This window comes from Copadichromis virginalis, linkage group LG6 (assembly GCF_057382275.1).
Source record: "Copadichromis virginalis isolate Kocher_CV1m ecotype Utaka linkage group LG6, C_Virginalis_male_GT1.1, whole genome shotgun sequence".
Taxonomy (NCBI): domain Eukaryota; kingdom Metazoa; phylum Chordata; class Actinopteri; order Cichliformes; family Cichlidae; genus Copadichromis; species Copadichromis virginalis.
The window spans coordinates 2,059,826-2,080,587 of record NC_140623.1 but is presented as its reverse complement, the minus strand read 5'-3'; the positions used below and the strand labels follow the sequence as shown (position 1 = coordinate 2,080,587).

At 40.8% G+C, this 20,762-nt stretch overlaps 1 protein-coding gene and 1 long non-coding RNA gene across 2 annotated transcripts in view; one reads left to right on the top strand and one right to left on the bottom strand.

The window, feature by feature from the left end:
- Positions 1-20,762, bottom strand: part of LOC146706901 (glycine receptor subunit beta-like) — an 85,668-nt gene that overhangs the window by 45,845 nt on the left and 19,061 nt on the right. Inside the window, exon 3 of the mRNA XM_085458191.1 lies at positions 14,294-14,400. Within this exon, the coding sequence (XP_085314317.1) occupies positions 14,294-14,400 (107 nt within the window). The remainder of the gene's footprint in view (positions 1-14,293; positions 14,401-20,762) is intronic.
- Positions 634-9,056, top strand: LOC146706902 (uncharacterized). Its single transcript, XR_014920717.1, has 2 exons — positions 634-1,310; positions 7,265-9,056. It is a non-coding gene; the product is annotated as an uncharacterized LOC146706902 (long non-coding RNA).

The window sequence follows — 20,762 nt, the reverse complement described above, 5'->3', positions numbered from 1 at the left end:
AGAAATATCCTGACTCCGTGATGCTGACAAATTAGTTCATGCATTTGTTTCTTACTGAATTATTGTGATTCCTTACTATATAGCGCTTGTATTAATGAGGACTCAAAAGTCTTATAGTATTATATCATCTCAATATATCATCCTGCTGTCAGACTAAATTAGGGATTATACTTTCTGTCTCCACTAAGGTCCGCTTGAGTTCCAGTGACGTAAATTATCATCATAAGACGATTAGTATGAGGATCCATGCAAACACAACTGCCTGTTTTTTGTGACCATGTGAACTCCTCCGCAGAAAATTTACATTTCAGTAAGTATGCATTCACTCAGAAGCAACTTTTAAGGTGGGATGTTTTGATGCATATCAATAGAAGAATTGTGATTGTTCAGTTGGCCTTAATCATTGTATTAGTGTTGTGTAAATGATGACAGGCGACATCAAAATGACAGAGCAAGCTGTGTTTTGGGATTTTTCTTTTGAAGACTTTGAAATTCATCTTCATGGCAAAAGTCTTTCTTTACATTTAATGAAATTTAGATTGAAAAATCTATATAAAATTTGCATAAGATGATACTTGTCAAGATGTTGTTGGTGTGTAGAGAATGCTGATTGGACTGAAAGACAATAACTGTCAGAGTATTTTTGCTTTTAAAGGTTTTATTATTCATATAATGATCAGCTAAGAGTGTTTATATTTCTGTTCTGTACTCAACCAGCTGCATATTTTAATTGCTGGCTCCCTACTTTATAACGGAAACTGCTTGCCTTCAAATTATCAGTCTTTGCCTTCACATTGTCACTGTTTGCCTTCACACTAGCAGGAAACCGCCACCCACGAGTAAGAAACAACCTTGTAGAGAACACGAAGTTTTTTGATAAACCACACCTGTTTTCTTGACAAGATAAGGATGATATTTCCTTTTTTGTATGCTTCATGATGTGTATAAATAAAACCAGACTGCACCAAGGAGGTGTGTGAGTCTCTCCCTGAGTCTCTCACCCGTGCACGTTTAAAACTGCTCTAAGTGTCTGAGTGATATTTCATTGCATCTGAGTACTTTGATAATAGAATATCTTTAACATTTAATTGGTCCTTCTGAGCCGGAGTGGACATTGATATTTTTTCAATGCTCCAATAGGAGACCTTCGTCAAGTCCTGACGTCGTGAGAAGCCCACGCTGTCGACTCCTCTCCAGGCAGAGGATAAAGTCCAGAGACGTGACGTTCGGGTTCTGGCCAGCGTTCTTATAAGAGGTCCACGACTTCAGGGGTTGATGAAGGAAACCAAAGCAACCACACAATAACTCAGGTGAATATTTAGCACTCACTCACATCTTGCGCAAAACGACTGAGGCAACCTGTGGTCTGTACATTAAATAGTTTCCCGTCAATGTATGACAGATTAATTAAGTAACATTCTCGTCTGAAAAAGGACTGGTAGAGGTTACAGCTCGCCTGAAAGAGGGCTTGGAGCAAGTTTAATGTCAAAATACGACAGGATAGTAACATTCTCGTCTGAAAAAGGACTCGTAGAGGTTACGAAGCAGCTCGCCTGAAAGAGGGCTTGGAGCAATGTAGAAAGACACAGTGTTGCCCAGAATAAAAAACTCATTACGCGTATAATCTGTTGTTTTACTGTTTTGTTGGTGGAGTAAGTTGATTTTACAGCACATTAAGGAGGCTGAACTACTCCACCGAATTGTTTACCGTTGGTTGCTCGAGTTCTGGTGGAACGGGAAAAGGTTGTGTTTCATCACATAAAATTGACACCGCTTTCAAGGCTAGCTTGAAAGTAGAAGGCCGTGTCAATAGCCTCTCCCATTCCTCGTGCCAGAGAAAGCACCACGGATGTGTATGTGTGTGTGTAAACGCAAATATATTTATAAATAAATAAATAATAATAACAAGAGGAAAAAATAATAATGGGTAATAAATCAACAAAACTCACTGCTGACGAGCAGTGGCTAGAGAAAAAATGTCCAGGCGCCGGACTAATTAGCGCAAATAGATGGAGAAATCCAAAGAAACTAAACTGCCCTGCGTGGGAGGGACAATGTACTCCCTTTGCAGTGACTGCTTTAAAAGAGACCCTCCAAGCGGAACTAAACAATGAAAAAAGCTTTAAAAAGAAAGCCAAACGTCTCACAGAGTGGCAACATTTTAAAGCCTGGATGGCAGAAAATGATAAACACACAAAGGTGCGAGAAGAGAAAAAGAAAAAGAAAAATGAACAAAGTAGTGAACTAAAAGATCCACAACACCCAAAACCACCTCCTCCATATGTGCCTGCCCCCGGCCCGTCTAATCAGCCAGTATCAAAAAACCCCTTCACTGACGCGCCAGGCCCATATGATTCAGCAAGACAGGCATTAAATTTAATGACAACAAATCACCATAAGGAAGACATAGGGAAAGACCCGTCAGGTAGGGATATGGGAGGACAGATTGACCCCCCAGGACCGTCAGGTCTGTTTCCAATGATAGCCACGCCCAACCCAAGATATGGCCAACTAACGGGTGGCGATAATAATGAAAGAGACAACAACCCTTTCCTATATGTTTTCAGAGCATGGTCCCAAACTGACAGATTTAACGTCTTAAAGGACGTTCCACTGTTAAATGAAGGTTTTGAGCCATGGAGGGAGGCAGTTGAGTTAATTAGAACACACTGGCACTTGAATGGCCATGAAATGCTCCAGGTAATTCAGGACTTATTAGGTCTAAAAATGGGAACAGTAAAGGGAGACTTCACGGGGTCAGATGACCAGGGTATAGCCCTGCTCCCCACCTCTGAGCCTCTAAGGGCTCAGTTGGCAGGATTATATGAAAGGATTAGAGTCCGTCTAGCCCCAAGAGCAGATTACGGCAAAATAGGCGAGATAAAGCAGAAGGAAGCTGAGACTGCCTCTGACTTCCTCGATCGCCTACGCCCAGTTTTCAGACAACATTCAGGTTTAAATTACCAGGAGGAGCCACAAACACCATTTCAGCAACAGCTAAAAAATGCATTTCTGAACGGCCTCCTCCCAAAAGTGAGGGCCCACGTAGAAAAACACTGGGTCACACAAAATACAGGAAGTCTGTCAGATGCACTGCAATATGCCGAACACGCAGTTAAAATACAGAAGCAAAAAGAAAAAGGAGGCGTCTTTACTGTAGATCCAGCAACAGGATTGGTGGCATTCTCTGGAGAATACAGAAGACATAAACCAGGCCCCTACAAAGGAAAAGGAAAGGCAGGAGGAGGGCGAAAAGGAGAGAGAAGACTGAAAGACACAAGCTGCTACAATTGCGGAAAGGAGGGGCATTTTGCTCGCGAGTGTAGACATAGAAAAAAGGATGACACTGAGGAAGAGGATGAAAGAAATAACAAATGACTAGGAAAAAGCACAGAAGCAGAGAGCAATGAAAACACGGACGTGTATAACATAGAGCAATTGCTTTTGGGCTCTGAACATAAACCAACTGTAATTATATACGTAAATGGGCAGCCAATGACGATGCTCTGCGACACTGGAGCATGTAAAACTGTACTGATTAAAAAACCACCAAAAGTGAAATTCTCTAATGATACTCTGATAGTTAAGTCAGCATCAGGACATGTCAGTACTAAATCACTGACTGAGCCTCTACTCTTATCTCATGAAGACAGCGGCCGCAGCTGTAAAAACCAGTGCATATATGACCCATCTTGCCCAGTTAATCTTCTAGGGAGAGATGCGCTAGAGAAACTGGAAATAGGAGTATTGCCAGGACCAGAGGGCATGTATGCAAAGCTAATGTTAAACGAGAAACAAAGTCCAGCAGATTATCAGATTAATGTGTGTCAAGGACTCGGACAGCCTCACTACTACTGGACATTAGACCTGCCCTCACTAGAGCCTTTACAACACATAGCAAATCGATATCTGCCAACTCATTCAACACGACAGGACTACACTCAGTATCACAACACATTGAGGTTCAAACAGAGTCCAGGTCCTAATCCTGTGTATGACCAAGAAGTACACAAGCTAGGACCACAAATGCTGACATTACAGTACCTATATGTCACCCAAAGTGGTAATGCAGTGTGCTCTGTGCTGCAGCCTGAGGCAGTACAACGAGTAAATAGGATGCCAAATCCACATGTGTCAGTAGCACACAATGACAGTACTGAGTGGAAAGATTTAGGCCGCATTCTCACCCAAGTTGAAAGAGACAGATATGAAAAAACTGAGGACACGCATGAAGGATGGCTACAAGGTTGCAGAACGGGATGCATGAGATACACATTAGGGTGGGTGATCACTACCCACCCAGCCACATACATGACTGACAGCACTGATTTGCATGTGCAGGAAGATAGTGAAAACTGACATATACTCTCATTAGAATTACACCCAGAACTACAAGAATTGCCCACAACACTATGGTCCACAGGATCGACAGATGTAGGATTAATTAAAGGAGCAGATCCTGTTGTAGTAAAAACTACTACAACCTACAGGCCAGTTAAACCACAATATCCCTTGACGGCAGAAGCAAAAGCAGGGATCAGGCCAGTAATTGCAGATATGGAAAAAGCAGGCATTTTAGTGAAAACAACTAAAGCAACCTGTAACACTCCAATCTTCCCAGTGAAAAAAGCAAACACAGGAAAATATCGCCTAGTGCATGACCTCAGAGCAATAAACGAAGTAACAGAACAAATCCCACCTGTGGTAGCAAATCCACACACAATCTTAAATCAAGTGACGCAAAAAGAACAATGGTTCTCAGTCATAGATCTGTCAAACGCGTTCTTCTCGGTGCCATTACACCCAGATTCACAAAATCTGTTTGGCTTCACCTTTGATAACGAAAAGTATACCTATACAAGACTGCCACAGGGTTTTCAGAACAGTCCCACCCTGTATGCAGAGGCATTAAAGAAATCTATGTCACTATGCACACTCCCTGCCACAGGGCAATTTCTTCTGTACGTTGATGACATTCTCGTCACGGGAGATACACGAGACAACTGCAGAAAAAACACCATGACTGTGTTGAAACATTTAGCACAGCAGGGCCATAAAGTATCACAGCACAAGTTACAGCTGTGGAGCCAAGAGGTCACATACCTTGGCCACAAACTCACAGGAGAGGGAAGAACACTGTTAGACAGCAGAAAACTAGCAGTACAGAATGCTCCAAAGCCTCTCACAAAACAACAAATGATGAGTTATTTAGGTCTCTGCAATTTTTGCAGATGCTGGATACCTGAATATGCTCTGCTAGTTCAACCTTTGCAAAACTTAATTTATGGAAAAAATCTAGCACTGAAAGATAAAATAGAATGGACACCAGAAGCAGAAAAAGCATTTAATGATCTAAAACTTGCACTGCAGACGCGCACAGTTTTGGCATTGCCAGACTATGAAAAACCTTTTTACTTGCATGTAGACGGAGGTGCAGGCTACATGAAGGCCGTTCTAACACAAGCCTTTGGGGAAAAGCAACGCCCTCTTGCATTTTATTCGTGTAAGCTAGATTCAGTGGCCTCAGGACTGCCCTCGTGCGTGCAGGCATGCGCAGCTGCAGCAGAGGCAGTTAAGAAATCCGCTGACATCGTCTTAGGACACACATTGATCGTCAAAGTTCCCCACGCTGTAACCTCCATCTTACTGCAGGCGAACTTGTCTTATCTCACACATGCAAGACAGCTCTCATACGTAGGCATCTTGTTATCACAGTCACACATTACAATCGAGAAGTGTGGTCAGCTAAATCCCAGCACACTTCTCCCCACATCAGAAGATGGTGAAAAACACTGCTGTATGGAAAAGCTAGATGAAGAAACAAAACCACGAGCCGATATATATAGCACACCACAGTCAACTTTCACTGACATTTTTGTAGATGGATCAGCTTCTAAAAATAGCTTAGGTCGCAACTGCGTTGGTTATGCAGTAACCACAGTAGACACAGTTCTGGAAGCAAGACCTTTGACTTCCTCTAACTCTGCACAAAGTGCAGAACTTACAGCTGTTGTGAGAGCATGTAAGCTGAATGAAGGAAAAAGCATAAACATACACACAGACAGTCAGTATGTCTTTGCAGCAGTACATCATTTCGCAAAGATTTGGCAGAACAGAGGCATGGTCACTTCTACTGGTAATCCAGTACAGCATGCACACCTTTTAAAAGAACTGCTAGAAGTGATAACACTGCCGAAAAAATTAGCATTGTGCAAATGTGCCGCACACCAAAAAGATAACTCAGAAATTACTAAAGGCAATAACTTTGCAGACCAAGCCGCAAAAAAGGCAGCACAACAACATATACAAACTTTAATATCTGAAACATCAACGTTAATACCACTTGATGTACTTAAAGATGAACAGAAAGCTGCATCCATCACAGAACAGAAAAAATGGTTAAGGTGTGGAGCACAGCTAGAAAATGACCTAATGACCTGTAATGGCAAACCAATACTGCCAAAATCTCTACACAAGACAGCAGCATTAGTGACACATGGCTTAACGCATTTGTCAACGGGTGGAATGATGAATGTCCTCTCTAAACACTTCTACACTCAAAATTTTGAAAATTCAGCAAAGGAATTCATCAGAACATGCATGATTTGCCAAAGACATAATGTACAGGGGAACCTCCGACCACAAAGAGGTCATTTCCCCACACCACCTCACCCTTTCCATACAATCCACATGGATTTTATTGAACTTAACGAATGCCAAGCATCAAGATATGCTCTAGTAATTATAGATGTATTTTCAAAATGGCCAGAAATCTATCCAGTCAAAAGAGCAGATGCAATATCAGTGGCAAAGTGTTTATGCAATCACTTCATCCCCACATATGGCATTCCCAGTCTGATAAGGTCAGACAATGGAACACATTTTGTTAATGACATCATCAGCAAAGTCTCTGAAGCTCTAGGATTTAGCATCAAACATCACTGTGCATATCACCCACAAAGCGCAGGATTAGTGGAAAGAACTAACGGCACAATAAAACAGAGATTAAGAAAATGCATGGAAGAAACAGGAAGACCATGGCCTGAATGTCTAGGCCTAGTAAAGATGTGGATGAGAATAACACAAGGTTCTCAGAAACTTACACCTTTTGAAATCATCCACGGGAGAGCGTTTCCATTGCCAATTACCAGTGAACCTATTAATAAATCAATAAGGGAAACTACCCTAGCAGAATGGATGACTAAACTGTTTGAAAATAAAGAGATTGTGTTAAACAACCAACTGCCGAGTGATTTCTCTCCAGTGTCTTGCAGGTTACAACCAGGTGATTGGATCCTGATCAAAGTACTCCAGAGAAAGAATTGGAGTTCACCAAGGTGGGAGGGCCCATACCAAGTCCTACTTACCACACCCACCGCCTGCAAAATAGCAGAAAGACCATCTTGGATCCACCACAGCCACTGTAAAAAAGTGAGTGACAATCCAGACGCTTAGACGCCGGCTCCCCTGGCTTCTAGGTGATCTATTGGTGAAGGGAAGGGCTGATTGGGTATATCCCGCCCTTTTTTACTTCTCGCCAATAGTCTACTCACCAGAAGTCTAGGTGTGCCTGGTCATCATGAAGACACTTGTCCTCCTAGTGGCCAGCATTGCGCTCCTAGTGAGCCTACTAACACTCACCCAGATGAGAGGAAATAAACAACACCACCTGCAAAAAAGATGGACACATGATAATTCGCATCTACGTGACCTGACCCAATCCAAAGGAATACACACCTTCAAAGATTGAACTTTCTGGGTCCAGGGAACCGCTTGGGCCTGCGGGCCTAAAACCTACTTCATGCTCCCACCGAACTCCACCGGTCTGTGTGCACCAGTACTAATTTCAGACCACACCTTCAAGATCACAGCAGAGACACACACGTCAAGAGCAAAACGTGAAGTTGCTGAAGTCACTGAAGTAATGCCACATGACTCAATCTATGGATCAGATGTGCCCAAGAACTTCAAACTATGGACTGATGGTCAGAAAGTCCTCCACTCCTTGTTCCCTTGGGTAGGAGTTGGGAAAAACATGCTGAGGATCGAGACACTTGACTATCGATTTGGACTGTTCCTAAATGCTTCAATGAAAATCAACAAAGCGCAAAATGAAGAACTCGACGCAATACGCATTGTAGTGATGCAACACAGAGTCGCACTAGACATGATTCTAGCTGAAAAAGGAGGTTTGTGTGTATTGTTTGACACTACATGTTGTACATACATCCCAGACAACATACACTCACAAAACATGACCGACGCTTTGAACACCTTGAGAAAGATTAAAGATGCTGAACAACAAGACTATGTCACAAGCACTGATGATTGGTTGACATGGTTACTAGGTGGTTCATGGAAGTCCCTTCTGATTAAAGGACTTATTGGAATAGCATTTTTGCTTTTACTGTTATGTGTTTTCACAACATGTGTAGTACCCTGTCTGAAGAAAATGGTATCAAACATGGTGACAACTTCTATCAATGCTTATGTGATGACGTCTCAAATGGAAGAAATTTTGAAAGATGATCCATACAGTAATGTTTAGTTTAATTGAACACAGGACTGTTTTATGACGTTCAAACCGAAAATGTTTAGACAAGAGGTTATGAACTGACAAAAATAACAGTACTGTCATGTGAGAAATCTAAACAACAGGAGGGAATGTCAGAGTATTTTTGCTTTTAAAGGTTTTATTATTCATATAATGATCAGCTAAGAGTGTTTATATTTCTGTTCTGTACTCAACCAGCTGCATATTTTAATTGCTGGCTCCCTACTTTATAACGGAAACTGCTTGCCTTCAAATTATCAGTCTTTGCCTTCACATTGTCACTGTTTGCCTTCACACTAGCAGGAAACCGCCACCCACGAGTAAGAAACAACCTTGTAGAGAACACGAAGTTTTTTGATAAACCACACCTGTTTTCTTGACAAGATAAGGATGATATTTCCTTTTTTGTATGCTTCATGATGTGTATAAATAAAACCAGACTGCACCAAGGAGGTGTGTGAGTCTCTCCCTGAGTCTCTCACCCGTGCACGTTTAAAACTGCTCTAAGTGTCTGAGTGATATTTCATTGCATCTGAGTACTTTGATAATAGAATATCTTTAACAATAACCTTTTCTTCCTCCACTGACGGTGCCATATTGACATATGACTTTATTCAACAGAAAATCAAGGAAGTTATGAAACTAGTTATAAAACAGCCAAAGCCTTCCTTCTCTTTGCTTATGTTTCACTGTCTTGCCCACCCCACCCAGATCACAAAAAACATTTTCTACATGCTGTCTACCAAAAGACACAACTCAGCAAGAAACATGTATATTCCTCCCACTGACCTGCCCAACTCTATCCATTATCAGTATAATATTTTACTGCCAAAAAAACAGTAAAACAATCTCGTGAGCAATGTCATATCTAGATAACTAGAGCAGAAATTGCCAGGCTGTAAATACTGTTGAACAGCTAGCAATGCATACACATATTCTAGAGTACTTTAAGTATAAGTAGTTTGATAGCATCTCTTCTTTTCTGTATCCATCTTTCAAAGCTTGTCTTTAGCCTCCCTCCTTTTCTGGCCCTATTTAATGATTTGCTTGCACGAACAGAGCTGCTAATGTTAAAGTCATATCCTGCATTCTTCACTGGCTCGTGTCTTTATCAGTAGTGGCTTTCAAAGGGTAGACTTACTCATAGCAGTGACAGGACATTCGCTCTCCCTACCCCCACCCCTTTTCAGTGAGTGCTTGAATTACAGTGCCTGATAGGAAAGCTGTCACTCGAGCAAGGATTTTCTTTTTAGCCACTATTTCATTTTCTCCCACTCTGAAAATGCATTCCTTATTGCTAGTAATGGTGTTTGGTGGTTGATTTTATACACCTGTGGCAATGTGGCTACACCATCTCTGAATCGAGGAGGGGGTCAAAGGGTACATCTGTCACCATCTCACAATGCTGTGATTGCAGCCATTCCCCAACTCTCTGTGAATGGTACTCATGGCCATTGATCAGTGGTCTTTGATCAATGGTCATGACAATTTCCATATTAATGAAGAAACTGACCTCAAAGCCCATTGTTTGCCAGTGGTGGTAGTTTCAGTCATTGTGCAAATGTACTGTTTATAAGGTTGGAAACCTGCAGTCAGCTGAGATTGAAGAAGTCAGTTGGATGAGTGATGAAACGTTTCTCCCACTGAAAAATCCATGCCCATGTGAACAGAATCAACTTTTTGGGATTTACTTGCCTGATTGAGCATGCATCAAGACAAGGCTGACATGGTTTGGGCATGTACAGAGAAGAGATAGTGGATGGAAGGAAGGAACAAAAGAAAGAGACCTCAGAGGAGGCTCATGGATACATACAGAGGGCTGATGTGACAGAGGAAGATGCAGAGATAGGATAAAATGCAAGATGATCTGCAGTGGTGACCCCTATAGGAAAAAGCTGAAAGATGTTTGCACTATGAATAGTTGAAAGTGTTGAACTTTTTTCTTTTTTTGATACTTTATTTTTATGGTTTTTTTAAACATTATACAGGGGAGATAGAAAGTATCAACAAAACAGAACATAAAAAGATAAAGAAAAAAATGAATAAAATAAAATAATAATTTAAAAAAAATGGACTGGAAAAAAATTGACTTTTTCCTATAAATTAAAGTAAAACTTTTTTTCACAGAACTGTTGGACATCATAACAATTTAAGTTCAATGGTAAATTTCATATCCAACTTTTTTTCTGCTTTGTTTTTTAATATACAGGGTGGGCCATTTATATGGATACACGGTAATAACATGGGAATGGTTGGTGATATTAAAGTCCTGTTTGTGGCACATTAGTATATGTGAGGGGGCAAACTCCTCAAGATGGGTGGTGACCAGTGTTGGTCAAGTTACTTGAAAAAAGTAATCAGTAACTAATTACTTATTACTTCCCCCAGAAAAGAATTCCCGTTACTTTACTGATTACTTATTTTCAAAAGTAATTAATTACTTAGTTACTTAGTTACTTTTTAAAAACACGATTTACAACCTGAATAGGTGATAAAGCGATAGATCTTTCAGCCCAATTCTACTTTTTCTACATAATCCATCATACAAAATGTAATCAAATGGAAAAGTCTCTTTTTTTAACTTGTTTTATCAGTTTTAATCTTTTAACTTTATGCATCAAGCAAAAATTTAATTATATGCAACATTCTCTGACTTGAATAAATTAGTTTAACATTTAAACCTATTTTCTACACATTCCAGCACATAAAATAAAATATTTTTTGTGTTTACACTCACTCTTTCAAATAGATGCAAGTAAAACACAGCAGAAAATAAATAAAGTCAAAGACTCAGTGGTCCTGTTGCTCTATTTTCACCTGTAAAGCAGGACTGCGGTAGGCGGAGGTTTACCCTGGTGCAGGTGTGCCGCGGTCAGTTGAAGAATCCGCGAGTTTCTCTGTGAATTTCCCATTACGTCGTTGCGCACTCGGTGCTTGCTTGGAAGTTTAGGGGGGTTTTTTTCGCTGTAAAAAGAAGTTTTCTTCCCACGCACGATGGACGCTAATGTTTTTGTCACTTTTTATGGAATCAAACTCAAAGTAAGGTCAGTACTTCCACGCTTTAAACGCTGCATGCTCATACTCTCTCCCACAATCGATATGTGATCCATTGTTGATCTGCACACAGCTGTTGTCACTAACGGCGCACTCGCTTACATCACTTTTGTGAGACATTCTCGCAAAGAATCACGGTTTTAGTAACGCAGTAACGCAGCGTTCCTACGGGAAAGTAACGGTAATCTAATTACCGTTTTTGCAATAGTAATCCCTTACTTTACTCGTTACTTGAAAAAAGTAATCAGATTACAGTAACGCGTTACAAGTAACGCGTTACTGCCCATCTCTGGTGGTGACCATGGTGGCCATTTAGAAGTCGGCCATCTTCGATACAACTTTTGTTTTTTCAGTAGGAAGAGGGCCATGTGACACATCAAACTTATTGGTAATGGCACAAGAAAAACAATGGTGTGCTTGGTTTCAACTTAACTTTATTCTTTCATGAGTTATTTACAAGTTTCTCTTTGTTCACAGCCATTGACATGTTGAAGAGGTTAACACATGAGGAGCGAATCTAAATTGTGTTGATATCTGGTGAACGCAGTAACCGGGTCATTGCAGCAGATTTCAATGCAAGACACCCTACGAGACCACCCATCTCCCATGCTACAGTTAGCAAACTGCTTGCTAAGTTTCGTGAAACTGGTTCAGTGTTGGATTTGCCAAAATGTGGACGCAAGAAAAATGTCACTAATGAAGAAACATCAGTGGCTGTCCTAGCTTCATTCAGCAAGAGCCCACAGCGTAGCACTCGCCGCACGTCACTGGAGAGTGGCATTAGTCAAACATCGTTTCGGCGGATATTGGCTACTCACAAATAGCACCCTTACAAACTCCAGCTACTGCAGCATCTCAACGAGGATGACCCAGATCGGCGCACAGAATCTGCAGAATGGGTAAATCAAAAATTGGAACAGGACCCTCAGATCACGCAGAAGATTTTGTTCAGTGATGAGACAAACTTTTATGTAAATGGTGAAGTTAACAAACAAAACCACCGCTATTGGTCTGATACTAACCCACATTGGATGGATCCTCCAAGACTGTTGGAACAACAAAAGTGATGGTTTGGTGTGGTATATGGGGTACAACGATAGTGGGTCCATTCTTCATCAATGGAAACCTCAAGGCCACTGGATATTTGAAATTGCTACATGATGATGTGTTTCCCTCTTTATGCACTGAAGCTGGCACGTTCCCTGAGTTTTTCCAGCAAGATGGTGCACCACCACATTATGGGTGCCAGGTCCGAGCATTCCTAGATGAACAGTTTCCTGGAAAGTGGATTGGTCGTCGTGGGCCAGTTGAAAAGCCCCCAAGGTCTCCCGATCTGACTCCCTTAGACTTTTATCTTTGGGGTCATCTGAAGGCAATTGTCTATGGTGTGAAGATACGAGATGTGCAGCACCTGAAACTACGGATATTGGGTACCTGTGCTGGCATTTCTCCTGCGGTGTTGCTATCAGTGTGTGAAGAGTGGGAGAAGAGGGTTGCATTGACAATCCAACACAATGGGCAGCACATTGAACACATTTTATAAGTGGTCAGAAACTTGTAAATAACTCATGAAAGAATAAAGTTACGTTGAAAACAAGCACACCATTGTTTTTCTTGTGACATTACCAATAAGTTTGATGTGTCACATGGCCCTGTTCCTATTGAGAAAACAAAAGTTGTATCCAAGATGGCCGACTTCTAAATGGCCACCATGGTCACCATCCATCTTGAGGAGTTTGCCCCCTCACATATACTAATGTGCCACAAACAGGACTTTAATATCACCAACCATTCCCATGTTATTACGGTGTATCCATATAAATGGCCCACCCTGTATTTTGAAAGCTAGGATTTGTTTTTTTACTTGTTATGTTGTTAGGTGCTATAATCTGTTGTAACCTCTGCTGCCCTCTTGCTCACGTTTCTCTTCAAAAAATAGTTTTAAATCTCAATGTGTCATAGCAGTGAATAAATAAATGAAGAATATATACAAACAAAATTCACTCAAATTCATGATTATTTTATGGCATATCATAAGACATAAATCACACTAATGGTAGTTATCAGACATAAGAGAGTCAAAAAATGTAAAGTATTTACCTGAACTTTCATAAAGAGATTTATAACGATAGATTTGTATGTGTTACTTATCATATATTTAACATACTTTCCAGATTCTGTCCAGTCTGAATTCAGCTTTCTTTTCATGATACCTGTTTGAAAAATGGGGTCCTTTAGCTAAAGGTATCCCATTTAATAATCATTTTATAATCAATATATGGTATTAAACAATGGGACACTGTCTGTACTGACAAACTGTTTGAAATCCCTACACTTTTCATATATGGAAGGAAAAGCATGATTCAAATTTACTATAATAGAGGCTTATACAATCGTGCCACAATCAATAGAGGAGCTATCATTAACAGGTGGGATTGATAGGATTTGACCAATGTCACCATGCACATCTGCAATAGAATGTTGAAAAGATTTATGGTATGTATTATGCATGTGTTTTATGTCAGGAATGTCAGTGTCATGACCATTTCAACATATTTAAACCAAAGTCTGTCTTTAAACAAAAGTCATGAGTGCAGACTTTGCATGTATTTTGGGAAATGTGTTTTGACTTGATGAAAAGACAAATGTAATTCTGCATGGTGGTTGTATACACTGGAACTTTACCTTGAAAGTTAGGTCTTATTCTTGGGTCATAACTGACCATCAGACGATTCAAAATGTTGGAGGTAGAGTTAGCTGGAACCTGTGCCAAATCTTCTGGAGACAACTGCCTGTTAAAGAGGATGATATTGGACAATAATTAATATGATTTGAGCAGATGACAGATAAAAGTAATGTAAATAAAATAATTTAAATCTAAAATACTAAAAGTGTTAGAAATGATGGTTTCTTGATGGATACATATGACTTCATACTTCTGGGGGTGCCACAAGCAGGCAGCGGCTGATAGTGCTCCGGCTAATTCAGTGTCCTTGTAATCTGTAAGCTGAGGACCACCAGGTTCAGTATTTTAAAGTTACATATAACACGTTCACTCATCGATTCAGACAAGTACTTTTTCTGTGCTTAACCCTTTAAGACCTACCACAGAACCAAGTCCGCCAGAGCTTATATTATATTTTTACATGGTGTGGTGCCATTTTTGGGAGCATTTCAAGTTGCTATACATCAATACAACAATTATAGCCCAGATTTTAATAATATGTATTCATTAAGTGCATAGTAATTACATAAATTGCAAAAAAGTGCAATAAACTACAAAAAAATTTAAAATCATTTTTGCTTTTTTAACATATATTTCTAGTTAGAGAAATTTGAGAGGCTTATCCCTCAAAACTGTAAATACAAAAAAGTTGCACAAAATAGTTTCCTACCACAGGAAATTTATTTTGAGTGTCTTCATAGTTTTATTTTTGAAATACACCAATTTTTATATACTGCAGGAAAAACGAAAATAAATATTATACTGCAAATTTGCAAAAAAGCAGCATATGCATCAAAATAAACTATTTCCAGCAGTGCAATATGAGTCCTAAGCATCCCAGAAAAGACACAGAAAGTCATAAAGTCAAAGATAACTTTTAAAAACACTAGTATAGGCCCTGAGGCCCTGATGGTAAAAAAAACTACATTTCCGCGAAAATTACATCACCTCCCGTTATGGGCAGGTAATGGCGGACATGCAAAAGTTCGCGCTGACGTCTATTCCAACGTAGGAAGTGTTATGAACAGCTGATCGGATCGGCAAAGCGTGTTTCTGGAATATTATGTTTTTGTTGCTGCAAGTGCTTTTTATGCTGTTTTTGCAAAGCTATATGTGGAAGGAAACTGTGACCTAGGACAAGCTGATGGCATAAGATGTAAGTACAACTCCTCCGGTTTCATATGCAAAAACAATTATTGCGCTAGCTTACGTGGCTGCAGAGCTACCGGGATTTAAAAATAGTTACGCAAAACAGAGCATGCCCGCTCCGACCGGCTCTAAAGGGTTAAGTGCTTTCTAGCTAACATTCATACTCTGATTAATGTGACGCAACTTGGGGTTAGTATTTACCAGACAAAAAAACAGTCAGGGGTTAAACCACCAACATTCCAATTAGTGGATGACCTGCTCTGCCATCTGAGCTACAGCCACCCCTGTCCTAATGGTCTGAGTGCATGTGATATACACTGTGAAAACCCAGACAGAGCATACTGCATCCTGGCAGTGAGCTACCTCCTGGTCCACCAGTGGGAAGTGACTGTAGCTCCATAAACTGAGATAAGTTGAAGTCAGATAGAGTCTTTGACAGAATGCAGGGTTAGAATGGGGGTCCCTCTGCTCTTGAAGGGGCTCTTTGGAACTGAGAACTCTGTCCCACCTGAGTGGAACATTGTTTTTCTGCAGGGAGAAGAATAGATGGCAGTGTGTCAACTCCCTGGATGAAAAAAGGCTGACCTCTGCCCTTCCAAAGTGACTACCTGAGGACTGAGTCTCCACTCTCGAGGACTCAGGCCCCCTCTCAACATGTCTGCCACCACATGCAAGGGCCCTGGCACATGAACTGCTCTGAGTGAGTGGAAGAGGGGGTGAGTCAACTGCCACAACCCAGTTGATACCTTGCAGAAGAAGGGAGATCCTAGGCCCCCCTGGACCTGACCCTTCTTGAGCCCCTAGTGCATCTGGACAGGCTACTTTGCATCTCCTCTGTCAAGTCTTCCAAGTCTGCTGCAATAGTTGGCCTCCTACTGGGCCAACATATCTGAAGGGTTAACTGGCAGTTCAGCATTAGTTAGAAAGCCATCTATAACCTTGCAGTTCCTGCTGCCGCAGGTGGCTTTGCTGAGACAGGCTGAGAAATGTTCTTGGTCGTGCATGTTAGCAAACCTCTCCTACATAGAGAGGACCATCTGTGCAAAACAGTGGGTGATTCATATTGTCTTCACACCAGGTATTTTAAGTCAGGCAGAGGCTGCAACTCCATCTGCAAGGGTCGACACTGTGTGGGTTCCTCAAACTCAGATGTGAATGCCACAGAGTTCTCAGGTTAAAATCCAGGGCCCTGGTTGCCCTACCATTAACCTCAGAGACAACTGCGAGGTGAGCGTGTGAGCATATAAATATATCTGCAAGCAATGCACTGGCTAGGGATCACAACCAGAATCAGAACAGAAAACAAAATGAAATAGTAATCCTGGATGCAGATTCATTAAGTATTGTGATGAATCTAAATACAGATGTGGAGTTGAAGCACTGGTCCTGTGATGCAGTCAAAACAACATGGACCTGAATACTCTCAAAAGCCCAGATAGGTTTGCAGAAAAAACATCATTAGTACTTGCTCTTGATTCAGGATTTGTAGAAATCTGAAGTCAGGAAACGACAAGACAACAGTGCAGACCCATCACACCCTGGTCACAGACTGTTCCAATTTTTCTCCTATGCTAGGTGCTGTTGAAGCACCGTATGCCAATACAGACAGACAAGCAGATATCTGTTCTGTTCTTTCTACTGGCCATACTCACATAATATCTGTACTGAAATAACATCCATGATGCTAACCAAAGCATGTTGTTTGTTCACACACTCACACATATATATCAGAGGCTTGGGAGCTTGAGAGTCCTACGCAGTATTGCTGCTGTTCCTAGGACTGCGCTGTTCTGGAAAGAGATCTTGGATGTGGTTCATCTATCACTATGGCTGTCTTCCTCTGCTTGTCCACCACTACTATGTCCGGTTGGTTAGCCATCAACAGGTTGTCTGTCTGTATCTGTGAGGAAACAGTTTAAGAGCCTGAATGCTCGTAAAGCTCCCAGCCCAGATGGTGTGTCTCCTGCCACTCTCAGACACTGTGCAAACGAGCTGCCCCCAGTGTTTTCTGGCATTTTCAAATCCTCACTGCAGACATGTCATGTGCCTGCCTGCTTCAAGTCCTCCACCATAGTCCCTGTCCCCAAGAAGCCAAGGATCACTGGTCTAAATGACTACAGACCTGTGGCTCTGGTCATAAAGTCTTTTGAGCGCCTGGTTCTCTCCTATCTCAAGACACTCAAGGCCCCCCTCCTGGACCCTCTGCAGTTTGCATACAGAGCAAACAGGTCTGCAGATGATGCTTCTGCCTTCAACACCATCATTCCAGACCTTCTCCGAGGGAATATGCCTGATCCCATCTGCCGGTGGATCACTGACTTCCTGACAGACAGGAAGCAACATGTGAGGCTGGGGAAGAATGTCCCGGATTCCCAGACAATCAGCACCGGCTCCCCTCAGAGCTGTGTTCTTTCTCCTCTGCTTTTCTCCCTGTAGACCAACTAGTGCACCTCCAACCACCAGCCTGTCAAGATAATTAAGTTTGCAGATGACACCACAGTTATCAGACTCATCTCGGACGGGGATGAGTCTGCCTACAGGATGGAGGCTGAACTCGGGTGTCCTGGTGAGGCCGCAACAACCTGGTGCTGAATGCCGAGAAGACAGTGGAGATTATTGTGGACTTCAGGAAGCAAACATCCCGACTCCTCCCCATCATCCTGACTGACACCCTCATCACCACTATGGACACATTCTGCTTTGTGGGTACCATCATCACCCAGGACCTCAAGTGGGAGCCCACCATTCCCTCCGTCATAAAGAAGGCCCAGCAGAGGATGTATGTCCTGAGGCTGTCAGGGTCCTGGGTATCCTGACCCAGCATGTTTAGTTCTTTGTGATTTTTGTATTATTGTACTTGTGTGAGTTATTCTATGGTTTCTAGTTTCGATCCCTTGCCCTTCATGTTTCTCTGTGTCCCCTCTGTTCTGTGTAAGTCTGTGTCTGCATGTTTGAGTTTCCCTCTGTGTCTTTCGGTTCTTAGAGTCCTCTGCCTTATGGTTTATGTCTCTGTGTTTTTTAGTTGCTGTCTCCACCGTGTCAAGTTCGCGTCTGTGTTTGATACTTCCGTTTTACTTTGTAGGTCCGTGTCTTATGTGAATGCGTCCTGCTTTGCTTGTCTCGTCAGTCCTGATTTCTCCCAGCTGTGCCCTCCTTCTGTGTCTCATTCCCCTCGTTACTTCCCAGTGTATTTAAACCCTGTGTACCCTGAGTTCTTTGTGTTTAAACCTCGTGCCTGAGTGCCTGCATTTTGGGTCCAACTCCTGCCTGCCATACGAACAGTCTCTTCCCCTCTGCTGTTGGACTCATGAACAATAACCATAAGACTGTTCCCACCACTTGCTCAAACACATGACCCTGTATTGTGTTCTCTGTACCTGTTCCATTTTTGCACTGATCATCACCTGCATTCATGTATATATCAACCTGCTTAGCACTTTTTATTTTTATTTAAATGTTTCTCTTATCATATGTCTCGCACAAAGTACCGCAGCAATTTCCTAATGTTGTAAATCTGCTCAGATCTACTCACTCAGTTCAATTCACCTCAATTCAATTCAATTTTATTCATAGAGCATGAAATCACAACAACAGTCAGCTCGAGGTGCCTTATATAGTAAGGTAGATGCTACAATAATACATACAGAGAAAAACCCAATAATCATAAGACCTCCAATGAACATCTGCTTAGGCTTGTGTGTATTATATATATATATATATATATATATATATATATATATATATATATATATATATATATATATATATATATGCATGTATGTATATGTGTAAAAATAAAAAAAATATATATATATATACATATACACGTGTGTGTATATGTATATATATATATGTATATATATATATACATATACAGTTTTTGTTTGCTACATGGATCATTTTAATTCATGTTGGTGTCTTTCCTTTCGTTATATTTCTTAAAGAGTTCAAAATGTGTTAATTACATAAATAAAATGTTAATTTTCTCTGTAGCACTTCATGGATTTCATAAGCAACACACGTTAGTTGTTCAAACAAAGCATAAAGGTAAAAAACAATATATACAGTGTTATCTTCATTTTAGATGTCAAAAAGTATTTGCGGCTCCCAGTGTTTTCTTTTGCGTGGAAACCAGGCCCAAATGGCTCTTTCAGTGTTAAAGGTTGCTGACCCCTGGTATATATTATTGTTGGGTCTACCTTACAATATAAAGCGCTTTGAGGTGACTGTTGTTGTGATTTAGCACTGTATAAATATAATTGAATTGAACTGAGTATTTCAACGTTTACTGTAGTAATTTTTAACACTCGTATATCCATACTTCTACTACGTTTCTGTACATTTACCACCTCTGCTATCTAGTTATAGAAGACTGAAGGAAAATTTCACTCCTATTGTTTGTTTAGATTGTGGCTAATTGGAACAAAGAAATCCCAATGAGGATATGGGCCTTGAAAATGTTTTAAACAATATGTAAGGAACAAGACTTGAGTATTAGCCAACAGTTGCTAGTTGCTAAGGACTAGGATTTAACACGCTGGACTTATAAGTCAGAACAATGAATTTAGAGATCTTTATAAGGTTTTGAGTTCAGTGTTGAGTGTTAGGATCCGTACATTTCATTTTTTTAAATGAATGCTAAACTTTGCTTAATGGAGCTTTACAGCTTTATTGGATTTCTGTTGTCACTGTATACATCATGGTAGAACCAGAGACACACATTTCATTTCTACAGTTTCTCTTATGAAAAAGTCTTGATTTGAGCTAAATACTGAATTACTTGCCGTATTGAATTGCATGGTCTCTGCTCCTAGCATGGGCATACAGATTTTCTTTCATTTTTTCACTGTTACAGATTAGCAGTGTTAAGTCACTGATGGGCTCTGTTCAGAAACAAAATGTAGGACACTGGTATATACAAAGCATCAAACTTAAAATATATGAATGGCAATACTGACCAATAAGTGATTATATTATTAGTTGCTATAAGTGGCTATAAGTAAGATTTTAGATCACATAACAAACATAGGATTTTAGAAATCTTAAAAAAATATTTACGTTAATCAGTAATAATAATAATAATAATAATGGATACTTTATTGATCCCCATGGGGAAATTACTTGTTTTTCTCTGCATTTGACCCATTCACTCTGTGAAGCAGTGGGCAGCCCACTAAGCAGGCGCCCGGGGAGCAGTGTGTAGGGACGGTACCTTGCTCAGGGGTACCTCAGGGTAGCCGTTAAGTGGATTCGAACCACCGACCTTCCGATCATGGGGCG